This window comes from Prionailurus bengalensis, chromosome D4, assembly GCF_016509475.1.
Source record: "Prionailurus bengalensis isolate Pbe53 chromosome D4, Fcat_Pben_1.1_paternal_pri, whole genome shotgun sequence".
Taxonomy (NCBI): Eukaryota; Metazoa; Chordata; class Mammalia; order Carnivora; family Felidae; genus Prionailurus; species Prionailurus bengalensis.
The window spans coordinates 63,676,143-63,688,988 of record NC_057359.1 but is presented as its reverse complement, the minus strand read 5'-3'; the positions used below and the strand labels follow the sequence as shown (position 1 = coordinate 63,688,988).

Here is a 12,846-nt window from a genome sequence, read left to right as displayed (position 1 = left end):
GGCAACCCCAGAGCTGTCTAGCTGCAGTCTCTCTGGAGGATAAACTCATTTTTTTTGAACTTCAGGGCTTTATCTGGTCCCCCAGAGTCACCTAGAAAATCTCACGTCCAATTCTGCCGACCAGACTCCGGCAATTCTCAAAGGAACTTTAAATGACCTCAGATGTTTCTTCACGATGCTCCTAGCACCGTTGTGCCTACGCTCACAGTAAACTTATTGTCCATCAGTTCCACTGGGGAAAACGTATGGCAGACTTTAAATTCCTCCGTTTTCCTTTGACTCAGGAAAAAAATGTAATTTTTTGGTAAAGTCACTGAGTGAACTTAAAGTTCCAGGGCAACAGTTTTGTAAAATCTGTTATTTGCAAACTAGGAAAAGGAAGTCAGCAGATCACAGTTTAGCAAACTCCCAAAATTCTCCAAGAAATTATTAAGGTGTATAATGATACCTTTTTTTCTTTTGAGATTCAGCGGGGGAAGAGCAGAGAGAGAGGGGGACAGAAGATCCAAAGTGGATTCTCACAGAACCTGATGTGGGGCTCAAACTCATGAACCACGAAATCATGACCTGAGCCAAAGTCAGATGCTTACCTGAGACTCAGGCGCCCAATGATACCTTTTTATTTAAAAAAAAAAAAAGTCTCTTTTATTAAAAAAAAAATGTTTTTTTTAATGTGTATTTATTTTTGAGAGAGACAGAGACAGAATGTGAGTGGGTTAGGGGCAGAGAGAGAGGGAGACACAGAATCCAAAGCAGGCTCCAGGCTCTGAGCTGTCAGCACAGAGCCCGACGCGGGGCTCCAACTCACAAGCTGCTGTGAGATCATGACCTGAGCCGAAGTCGGACGCTCAACCAACTGAGCCACCCAGGTGCCCTCCCCAAAGAAGTCTCTTTTAAATAATGGATTGAGTAAATAATTGGTTTTACCTTTTAACCAACTGGAAACAGTAAAGAAGGAAGAGGAAATAGTGATCTTGGCAGAGAATGGATAGCACTCTCAAACAATCCGAGAAAAGTTTTTAAGAAGACATTTGCAAATGTATGGGTTAAGGAAACCAACAGAAATAGTAGTGTCCCAGAGCAGGTGAAGTGAAGGAGTCATTACCACATCTAGGCTCAAGGGAAAAAATGGAGAGAGCCATTCCTAGAACTCAGGAGTAAGGGATCAAAGGGGGTTTTCTAACAGGAGCTATAGCCTTTGGTGAGGGACATAGCCAACCAATGGTGACCTGGCTGGAAGATGGCCAGAGAATAAATAAATACCTGACCTTAGTTTCCTCCCACCTTCTCATTTTCCACCACTGCCTTAGGTCAAGGGAGCCTGTCAATGTGGTCCACAGAGGACCTCCTCAGGGCACAAAGCCCAGTGGGAAAAGGTGGAGAGTGTTCTGGAAGGCCAAAAGAATGTACGGCACAGCCCCTGGTAGCAGACAAAGATGGGGATGGAATAGCTAGGGGAAAGTGCCTGCAGCCTGACCATCTGAGAATGTGTAGCTTCTGTACCAGAACACAGAGGTCCAGCCTGCAGGCAGACAGCTCATGCCTTGCCCTGGTCAGAAAGGAGAGAGTACAACCAGGTCCACTGGAACAACACTGGTCTTGGGAGCCAGACCATCTTAGCTCTGCCATTACTACAAGGAAACAGCTTTATGTCTGGAAAAGTTACTTAACGTGTCTCAACCTCAGTCGAAGCCCTATCTTCCCGGATTGTTATAAGGTTTTCTGTCTCTGAATCCAGGTGTCTCCTTGTGTTGTTATATGTGGGAAACAAATACATACTAAGCAGGAAGTTGGACATTGCCATGAAAGGAGTTCCATCTCAGGAATTCAGAGGCCTTGAACACATGGTATAAGGAAAAGGAGAAGTAAATTTTGGAGCAGTCTAAAAGCAAATCATTGTACTTTTCGGTGTTTCTGAATACCAAGGAAAGTGCACCAAAAGAAACTTGCCACCATTCCATCCTGAGCTCATCCTCAACTTGACTTTCACTACATCCCTGAAATTTCTCCATCCATGGCCTTCCCAATCCTGAACGTCATCTAATAAGGAAATCACTTAGGTTCTCTTAAGCTTGTTTCCTCATCTTAAGATTGAGCTGCGTAGCTTGTGCAGCTTAGAGAATGCTGTGCTTCTCAAGCTGATACATTTAGAGGGATCCTGACTTAACTAGCTGAAGAGATGGGTCCTGGAAGAAGGACAGGGAACTGACTGGCCTCCAGTCTGGGCTCTCTATCTCTGACCACTACCCCAGACCACCAAAACGTGCATCCCATGTAAAACTTTCTAATACTGTTAACGGAGAAAACAGTTTTCTCATGATAGATACATTCTTCCCTCTATTAATTTTGGGGGTGGGGGAAGAGGAAAGGGTTAGTCAACTAGAACACTGAAACCCAAAAAAATCGCATGGGTCACATCAAGAAGCTTCAATGCCGGGGTACCTGGGTGGCTCGGTCAGTTAAGCATCCCAACTCTTTTTTTTTTTATTATTTGTTTATGTTTATTTATTTATTTCGAGAGAGACAGAGAAAGTGAGAAGGCGAGAGGCAGAGAGAGGGGGAGAGAGATTCCCAAGCAGGCTCCACAGTGTCAGTGTGGAGCCCGATGTGGGGCTTGAACTCACGAACCGTGAGATCACAACCTGAGCTGAAACCAAGAGTCCGAGATGCTTAACCAACTGAGCCACCCAGGCACCCCAAATGTCCCAACTCTTGATTCAGCTCAGGTCATGATCTCATGGTCACACACACATCAATCAGGCTCTGTGCTGACAGTGCAGAGCCTGCTTGGGATTCTCTCTCTCCATCTCTCTCTGCCCCTCCCCTGGTCACGCTCTCTCTCTCTCTCTCTCTGTGTCTCTCTCTCTCTCTCTCTCTCTCTCTGTCAAAATAAATAAACATTAAAAAGAAGAAAAAGAAGCTTTAATACTGGTCAATTTTCTTTCCAGTTTATCTTTAAAAACCCAAAGGAAATAGTATGGGGGTGGGGGAGGGGTGAGTTTCCATGCAGTCTGTTCTGCTCTTGACAACTAGGTCACATCTCAACAGCCTCCTGCCCCTCTCATCCCTACCCCTTCCTTTTTCAATTTAAAATGTCACTGCTATTCAACCTGATGAAAGTTATGGTGAGGCAAGGAGAGTTAATGACTGTAGATTGCTTTAAATTGAAAACCCGTGTATGTCGGGAGCCACCTTGACAGCTGAGTGCTTCCCTTGGAATAGCCTAAGTAATTAAGTTTAATATTTAAGCCAAGCATAAGGTCAGATGGAACCTATCCAGGTAGTGCTTTCTGGAAACCTGAAGAAGCACAAAGCTCTACGTGTGTCCTTTTATGATGTGGAGTGGGATTGCACATGAAGAAAGGGAGGCCAGTCTCCGAAAGGCCTCACTTTCTTTTACTCTGCTACCAGAACGAATTCATTCATCCAGCCAGCCAGCCAGCCATTCATCAGCAAACATGTACTGAACTCCTGTGTGCCAGCCCTGCACGAGGTGCAGCTGATGCAGAGATGAATACAGAAGCCAGAGGCAGGGAGACAGATCTGCGAACAAACCCCCTACCCGACACCGTCACAGGGGCGGCAGCAGCAGGAGATATAAGAGAGAGAGGTAGCACAGGCAAGCCTGTGAATCACTCATGGAAGAGGAAGAAGGAATCTGAGAAGGCTTCCTGGAGGAGGTAACCCTTGTAGCAGGAGGAACCTTCCAGTCTGAGCATGAGCAAGGCACTGAGGCCTGGGAAAGCAATGCAGTTTGGCCCCATCCTCCAGAGACACTGCACCCAATCATGCTGGATGGACACGACTTTATGCCCTTTTAGTGGTGCCCTCCTCTGGGATTCTGAAATCACAGATGGCCACCTTTCCTTGTGTTCTGCCTCATAGCCCCCCTGCTACCCCCGGGAGAGCACGGGCATCTTTTAAAATCTCCATATGGAAGGCAGTCTGAAATAACTAAAAGACTTTCAGCTCCAAAAGTAGACATACTGAGGTTTGATGCCCTGCTCCATCACTGTGTATCCATGCAAGCCATGCGACTTCTAAAACTTCAGATCCTTACCCCCAAACTGGGGATAGATAGTAGTAGAATCTATTATAAGTAGTGAAATATATTTAATGAGCTATTTTCAGAAGAATACTTAGCTTAATAAATGTTCGCTCCTCTTTCCCTAAGTATAGAGCTACGTGTGCAGAAGAAAAAATATGTGGTAAATAACAAGCACATGCAAGAAATTCCAGTTGGTGCACCCTCCCTTTTGGACCCATCTCCAAAAAAGCAGTGTCAGGAAGTATAAGCATCTTATAATTACAAGCATCTTACAATCCCAACATAAAGACTCTTATGTATTAGTTACATACGTTATAAAACTGAAGACTGTTTTACTGGAGGACTTGAGAAAGACATGATTCTGGAATTTTCTACCTTGTAAGTGCTGGATTAACCAGCTATTATATCATAGTATTCCTTTCTTCAAAACCAGCTTCTAGACTTGAGTGGGGAAACCTGAAGGTAGTTTATGCAGATCATTAAGATGCACTGAAATCAGATGTTTAAACCAACAGCAGGAACTCTTTTTCTTTAAATGTGGTCAGTGGTTTTTCAAAGTGCGGTTGCTGGGCGGACAGGCTGGAGACCTACCATTCTCCCGTGTTGTTTTCCTCTCATGCTACATCTTCACAAAGGTAGGGCTGTTTCTCTGTTGCTCTCTGCTTACAATATATGACAAAAGTTTTGAATTTTACTACAAGGAAAAACTAATTCTAGCGAGTGCCCTCTTCACCCTTGCTAATGACCAAGTAAACAGAGCTCTTAGAATAAGGGTCTCCTCCTTTATATACCAGAGATGCTTGGGCATAAATTATAGCTGGGACCAAATACCGTTAACAGTTTTTGCTTTTCCCCTGGTTATGTTCCGTAGACTCATGAATATTTATGAATAGTTATTTACTATGCAACCAAAAGATATGAATAGTGCTCAAACTGGTTAAGACTACTGTGAGAGAGTCTTCCTTCCACTTTTTAAGATTTCCACACACTGAAATCTATAGGCGAATCACATGAAATGAGACTCCTCCCTAATTATTCCCTGTGCTAATAAGTATTTGCTTCCACGCTCTAAAGATTCTGGCTTGGAAAAAAAACAGAAAGCTTGGAAATGTGTGAAGATTGCCATCTAGTGGCTATGATGTGAAGTGTCACCAACTATCAGAAAAGCCATCTTTTTTGTTCCTCACCTTTGTTCCCAAGTCTAACAATGTGACAAATTGCCTTCACATTTCCTCTGTCATATCCAACGCCTCTGAAGACACTTTATCCCCATACAGCTGTAGGAATTGGTGGGATTTCAGGACATGCTAGATGACAAGGCAGCATCATTGGGGAGCCCAGGGACTCATAAATGTGCCCCTCTTATCACACATTATAGATGGCTTCCTGCAACATCTTAGCACAGGACTAGTCAGCCAGAGAAGCCCATACAATCACATCTGGAGCCTCGCCTCTGCTCCCTCCTTTCATCCTTCTATCTAGTAAGACTTCAGGCCTGGTGATATGGGTTGAATTGTGTCCCCCAAAAAGACACGTTGAGGTCTTAAAGAACTAATCCCCTGGTACCTCAGAACAAGTCCTGGTTTGGAAATAGGGTCACTGCAGACACGGTTAGTTAAATTGAGATGTGGTCATACTGTAGAAGCATGGCTCCTTAATCCAGCATGACCCATGTCCTTATAAGAAGACAGTTCCTCTGTAGAGATAGACACAGCGAGAACACCATGACCGTGAGGCAGAATTGGATTTATGCAGCTGCAAACCAAGGGATGCCAAAGATTGCCATTAAAATGGCAGATGCTCGGAATAAGCAAAGGAGGAGTCCTCTATGGCTCTCAGAGGGAACATAGTCCTGCTGACATCTTGACTTCAGACTTCTAGTCTCCAGAACTGGGCGACCATCAACTTCTGCTTAAGCCCCCGGTTTGTGATACTTTGCTGTGACAGCCGAGCAGACAAATACACCTCTCCTTTCATCTCCAGCGCCTCTTTCAGCCTAGCTGTTGAGCTGTTGAGCCGAGAGCCTAGCACAAGCTCTCATTTTCCAGACAAGCACATGTAGTGGTCCTTGGTTGCTAGCTGCTCTCCCAGCTGTCGGTCTCTCCCCTGTTCAGCTCACCATTCACAGTGCCATATTAATCTTTCTAAAACAAAATTCTGATTCAGTCATTCTTCTGTGCTTTCAGCTACCCTTTCTGCGTCCTATAGAAACCAGATGTCTTGGCCAAACGTTCAGAACTCTTGTTGATCTGGTTCTGTCCATTTCACTTTCATATTTTATTCAAGTACTTCAGCCACACTGCACAGGTTGCTACTAACTCCACTCCTCCCTTTCCCACTCGTGTGGTTAGGGTACCTTTCCCCCTTGCCTTCATCAGAATCAAACAATACTTCTTACAAAGAAAAGTCTTCCTCCATTTGTTCCCAGCAAGGATGCTAGGAATTTCCCAACAATTTCTCAATTCTCTGAATTCTTACAGCTCTTGGCTCTTATACCTCTGATGACATCTTTTCCATCTTGTGTTATAATTAAGTATAACTCTAATGCCTCAGTTCACTCAGCAGTCAGTAAGCTTTGAGTAGGGACCATCCCTGAATGCTCTCAATGCTCTACATGTTGAAGAAACATGATTGGATACATGATGCCCTATAAGGAATGATTGAATAAATGTTGCACTTTCTTCAGTGTCTAGGGAATAGTCAGACATTTCTTCACTTCATCTAATACCATGCTCTCCTTTGACCTCCCTGTTCTGGCCACAGTGGCCTTTTTTAAGGTCTCCTACTTGATATGCTCCCCTGCCCCAGGGCCTTTGTACATGTAGTTCCTTCTTCCTGGAACACTCATCCCTGCCTAGAACATCCAGTTAATTTCTTCTAATCCTTGACATTTCAGCTCGACCATCACTTCCCCAATAAAGGTTTAGTTTATCTTTCTGACCAGATCAAATTCCCGTTGTGTAAACTCCTGTGGCACCACAAATTCCTACTGTGTTACCTCTTACCTGCAACACTCACTGCAGGCACCCCTTTAACATTTCTGGTCATGGTAATTTGGTTAATGTCCATATTCCCTGCAAAACTACAAGCTCTATGGGGACAGAGACAGTTGGAAAATTATCTGCTTTAGATCACTATTGTATGCCTGTCCTATAGTAGGTGTTCAATAAACATTCATGGAGAAAACAAATGATGAGTATAGCTGCATTTACATTTGTGCAAATAATCTATTAAAATTTTCCAGTCAAACCTAATGCAGGCAATAATTATAGCACCTATAATTTTTGTACCTACTGTATGCTAGACCTTGAGCCTAATTCTTTATGTGCTCTATCTCATTGAATCCTGAAAATGACGCTATGAGTTAGCAATCATTGTCCTTGTTTTAGAGATGGGCAGTGATTCAAATAAGTAATTCTGCCCAAGATCACAGAGTTGTTAAATAGCAAAACGGTGATTGAAAACCATTGCCCATATTAAAACCATGCCAGAATTACAAAAGAAAATCAAACAATATCCTTGATCCTTTTGAATACACATGATAAACATAAAAGACTGACCAGATAGTGCTACATCCTTGCAGTCACATTATTTATTAAAGTGTAGGTTTCTCAGTAGCAAAGCTGTATATTTCTCAAGGGACTGTATCTTGTTTACCAACTAAAGACCCATTAGCTGGCACAGGGCCTGCACACAGTAGGTGTTCGATACATACTTGAAAAAAGGTTTGTCACATCCTTGTGAAAAATAAACACATATAGCCAGGGCCAAACATCTGCTTTGGAGAAAGCAAATAAAGAAGGAAGAAAGGGAAAAGAAAGGAGATAGGGTACAAAAGGTATTGAGCACCTACTGTGTTTTGGTGTGCTAATGTAGATGGCTTTATTATTGTAGATGTTCTCTCACCTAAACCTAAAATAACACCGTGACACCATTATATTATTCCTGCTTTTTGCAGATGAGAAATCTGATGCTTAGAAAAGGTTTTAACCTCAGGGCTGAGTGGTTCCACAGTCTGTAAGGATGGGCCAGTATGGTGATTGGCAACATCACAGATAGGTGAAGGCTTCCAGGTCAAGGTCAACAACCACCTGTGAAGCTCCCAGAATGGCTGTGTGATACTGCTCAGAAACCCATTCTCCTGACTAACTTGGAAGATGAAGGTTTAAGTGAGCCACAGGACTCCTCACTTCCATTTCTGTTGGTTTTACTTCCCAATGTCCATTATTTTTGCATACAACCATCTCATAGTTCTTTACCTGAACGGTGAGGGGGGGGGGGGGGAATGGCTTGCTGAAATGGAAGTGCCATCAGGCTCCTGATTTCTTCCAAAATAATCAGTCAACCCTTTTAATTTACTTACTGCAATGAATGTCTGACAGTCCAGATCCCTCCACAGTAATAAACAGAAAGAGTAACAGTGAAAATGACTGAGGATAACAGCCAGAGAAAATTGAAACCATGGCACCGAGCCCCATAATAATGCTCGAGGACAGTGGCGCAGTGGGGAACTCAACTGCACATTGACTAACACCTAAGATCAGCATGAGGTTACATCCTCTGCAAGGCAGGAGTAGGGCACTTCTTGGGTGCACACTGAATTAGTGAAGTGGTACCATCTTCCTGATACCGTCTATTTGACCATTAGGTAACTCTTGTGACAATACTTCTCTTATGTAACATTTCTACATGCATTCCGTCATCTTCCTCTCAGAATAACCACATGCAATGGAGAAGGCAGTTACAATTACTATCACCGTTGTACAGTTTAGGACACGGAGGCTGGGACAGTAATGGCTCCTCTAAGGGCTCACAGCTAATGGGGGCAGAATAAAGACTGGAACTTGGTCTATTGAATTCTTATGCTCTCTCCACGACCCCTCACTACTTCCTAATAAGACACATAGAGGAATACGCTTACTAAAAGTTTCCCACACGAATAACTCCTTTCCAAGTGATGCCCACCAGGGGAAAGTTGGTGAGGGCTCTGTAAGGGTGCTTGATGGGCCAGTGAGGTCGGTCGCTGTGTTCCTCTAGCCTGCGATAGGAGGTCTACAGGCAGTCCTCAAGGAGTATGCTGAACCAGGGAAGCCAAAGTTGCTGCTGATAAAGTGTGAGAGCAGTGAGTAGCATACTGTAAAAGGCGCACAAGGGTGCTCATCAAATGACATCCATACACATGAGTGCCCAGGCCGCCGCTGTTCTTTAAGACCTTATCTCTACCTGCAGGCTAAATAGTACTGAAATTAGTAATAATAATAATAATAATAATAACAACAACGATAATGTTTTATAATTTTGGGTAATATCAGCTTTAATCCTCATCCAGCTGTACAAAATGTATTATTAGCCCCATTTTACAGATGGGAAAACTGATGTTTTTCAAGGTGTAAGGATTTACTGCTACTAAGTGGGCAGTTTTCAGATCTGATGCTGCTTGGTTCTTAGATTTTTTTTTTTCCACCCTATCATGTTTCTTTCAGATGTCGTTAATTCAATCAGTTGGGATAATAATTTAGTAAGTTAAATATTTTAGCCTACAGATCTTTTCTTTCTTTTCCTTAAGCTGTCTAGATCTTGTGGTGAGGTATTCATCCCATGGCTTTGTTTGTGCCAGTTTAAGCATGCTTGCCTTTAGAGTGTTATTTTGGCTTTACTTAAAGCACAAAGGAGGTGCTAACATTTTTTAAGTGAATGTTTGCCCCCTTCAGTTTGATTTAGTGGCCTGGGGTTCCCCCTAGTCCCTTTGAATCAAATTTGCTCTGGAATCATGTTTATTTCTTATGTATATGGGACAACTGATGTGCTCCTAAAGGAAAAAGGAATATGGGGAGGGAGGGGCAGCGTGTGAGATTAATCTTTAACAGAAAGGACAAATCCAGTTTAAGCAAAGGGAAAAGAGACAGTGTAAGGGCCACTGTCACTCTCAAAACCTGCAAAAGGCTTCTCTGGGCACATTACAGCCATTCCCAAAGCAGGAGAGCCACCAGGCACCAGTTCAACAAAGATGAAGGCCAAGATGACGGATTCCAAGTAATAGAACGACCAAGGCTGTATTCTTGGGAACTGTGTCTTCTTGAAAAATGCCCTGAGTTCAGCATTGTGTGTACTCCTCAGGAATATGTTACTGCCTATAAGTGATCCATGTGAGAAATTATGTGTGACATCCGGGTGGTCTCTTACAAAGACCCTGAACCCCATGTCCTGAAATAGGTCAGTGACCACCGTAGGAAGGATGTCAATTGTGGCTTCCCCTCCCCTGGAGAATTTAGGAAGTATGTATAACCACCAAGACTTTGATGTATCATCTCATTTAGACCTTACACGAGGCTTGCATAAAGAGCCCTTGACTGCTGCTCACTCAGTTATTTGATATGTATGTTTATTAAGTACATACTGCATGTCAGGCCCTGTGCTGGGGATACTGCCCCGTTGGAATTTACTTTCTAAGGAAAAGAGAGAAAGTGAGAAGATAAAATACTAGCAAGGGGGCTAGGGAGAAAACCACCAGTGGCAGAGGGAAGGAAGGAGGGCGTGGCATCCTCTCAGCCTTGCTGTGCTGGGCATCCATCCACCACCACCACCCCCAAACCCCCACACCTATCCCCACCCCGCTCCACCCTCCACTCTCTCCTACCCATCCTCCTGGTTTCTCCCCCTCCGCTCCGTGTTCCCTCCCCGCTCCCTCCCTGTTCCGTCTGGTCGTGGGTGTCCCGCGAGCCCTCCAAGCCAGCCTCGCCCTCCCACCGCGCAACTGTCCAGCCTGAACCCGCCCGCGCCCACCGCCCCTGCGAACGGGTGCCTGCATCCACGATGGGAAATGAAGCTAGTTACCCGACGGAGATGTGCTCCCACTTCAACCACGATGAAATTAAAAGGCTGAGCAAGAGATTTAAGAAGCTGGACTTGGACTGTTCGGGCTCTCTGAGCGTGGACGAGTTCTTGTCCCTGCCCGAGCTGCGGCAGAACCCGTTGGTGCAGCGAGTGATCGACGTCTTCGACACCGACGGCAATGGAGAGGTGGACTTTGAGGAGTTCGTCGTGGGGACCTCCCAGTTCAGCGTCAGGGGGGACGAGGAGCAGAAGTTGAGGTTTGCCTTCAGCATCTACGACATGGATAAAGACGGCTACATTTCCAACGGGGAGCTGTTCCAGGTGCTGAAGATGATGGTGGGGAACAACCTGCAAGACTGGCAGTTACAGCAGATCGTGGACAAAACCATCATCATCCTGGACAGGGATGGCGACGGGAGAATATCCTTCGAGGAATTCAGTGCGGTGGTCGGAAACCTGGAGGTCCACAAGAAGTTGGTGGTAATTGTGTGAGGCTTTTTTTTTAAGAGCACCACCCACCAACTCTCACTTAACCTGTCTCTTTCAAGATCAGCTCCAGGCAGCCCAGCACCTGTCTCTCTTGACTTATTTGGAAGTGTTTCTCTTTGTGAAGCCACATTGTCTAACGTGAACCTCATGACCAGCTCAGTGTTATTAATTCCTCTCTCAGTGATTCAGGGTAACACTCTAGAGGAGCGTGGTGGGGAAAGAAAAACAAATGGCTTTTATAAACGTCTTTTTCTTTGCTTTGATCCAGAAACCAAACTATAAAGAGTCAAGAAGAAGTTGAAAACTTCAAAAATAAGAATATATACACTTCTTTGCCTCTACTTCTCATGCTTGTACATGGAGAAAACTGCACAATTTCAGTCAGGTGTTAGGTGAACTACTTTCATTTATCTGTGGTATCCAGGTATTTTTTGACAGGTTGTTAACTTCCTATTGTGGCAACAGGAATAAATATATTTCTCTTGGCTGAGCACCTTTTAAGCAGCTCTCTCTGGATAGGGAAAGCCCATCCTTCCCTTTCCCAGGCTGCAGCCCCCTTCCCATCTTCATCCAGAAATCCCTGAGCATGTCTGAAGGGCTCCTCCTCTCTCATTGTTCCAGCTCCTGCCCAGAGGCTGGTCTCAGGGCTCTTGCAAGAAATACTAAGCCTGGACTGAATGCCCAGCCCAACTATCAGCCTCAGTGGTGGTCAGTCTTTCAGGATGGACTACCCGCCCCCAATATTAAGTTTGGTTAAGGTTGCTTCCAGACAGACAGGGCAGGGACCTTCTTAGAAAGCTCTCACCTCCAAAACTCACCGCCACCCGCCAACCCCCAATTAAAGGGAAGGGGACAGATTCAGAGTCCTTCTTCCCACAAGGCAGAGTCAGTGAAGATCTCAGCTGCAGCGGGCTTCCCCTGGGATGCTGAAGTGGTGTTGCTCCTGGTACTCAAAAGATGAAGAGATGGGCAAACATATCTCGGCAGCAGGCAGGGGGAATGCTGTCTGCACTGACTAAAACTTAGCTTTAAACATAAGACCTGGGGCCTGGCAGGGAAACTGAGAGAAGGGAGGACTTTTCATTCCTCACACCCTAACAAATCTGCAGCCAAAGGGTGTACCAGAGCCTGTTCACACTGGACCAGTGTGTATGCATCTCTTCCTACCCCTGTGTTCAGTGATGTCATGTCGATAGTTTGAAATTGGTTGTGGTGGAACTAGTATATCACAGAAAGGAGCAAAAGGTTTTTGTTTTGTTCTGTTGGAGAACCATCGTACCAGTAAATCTACCAGATGTTACCAGCTCTCCAAGGCCCCACTTACTGTCAGTTCTCAGAAAACAAGCTGTCCTTGGTCCCAGCATCTGCCACTTCCCACCAATCCTCTTCCTCAGAGTGGACACTCCCCCTGGTCTCAAAACACCAGGACAATGAGACATACTCTCCCTACACTGGACAAAACTCAGGTGACGTTG

At 44.7% G+C, this 12,846-nt stretch overlaps 2 protein-coding genes across 2 annotated transcripts in view; both read left to right on the top strand.

The window, feature by feature from the left end:
• Positions 1–12,846, top strand: part of GRIN3A (glutamate ionotropic receptor NMDA type subunit 3A) — a 171,222-nt gene that overhangs the window by 132,552 nt on the left and 25,824 nt on the right. The window lies entirely within an intron of this gene.
• PPP3R2 (protein phosphatase 3 regulatory subunit B, beta) lies at positions 10,777–11,861 on the top strand. The gene is made up of 2 exons (XM_043566534.1): positions 10,777–11,437; positions 11,469–11,861. Exon 1 carries the CDS (start codon positions 10,862–10,864, stop codon positions 11,372–11,374), a length of 513 nt encoding a protein of 170 aa, XP_043422469.1. The 5' UTR covers positions 10,777–10,861; the 3' UTR covers positions 11,375–11,437; positions 11,469–11,861.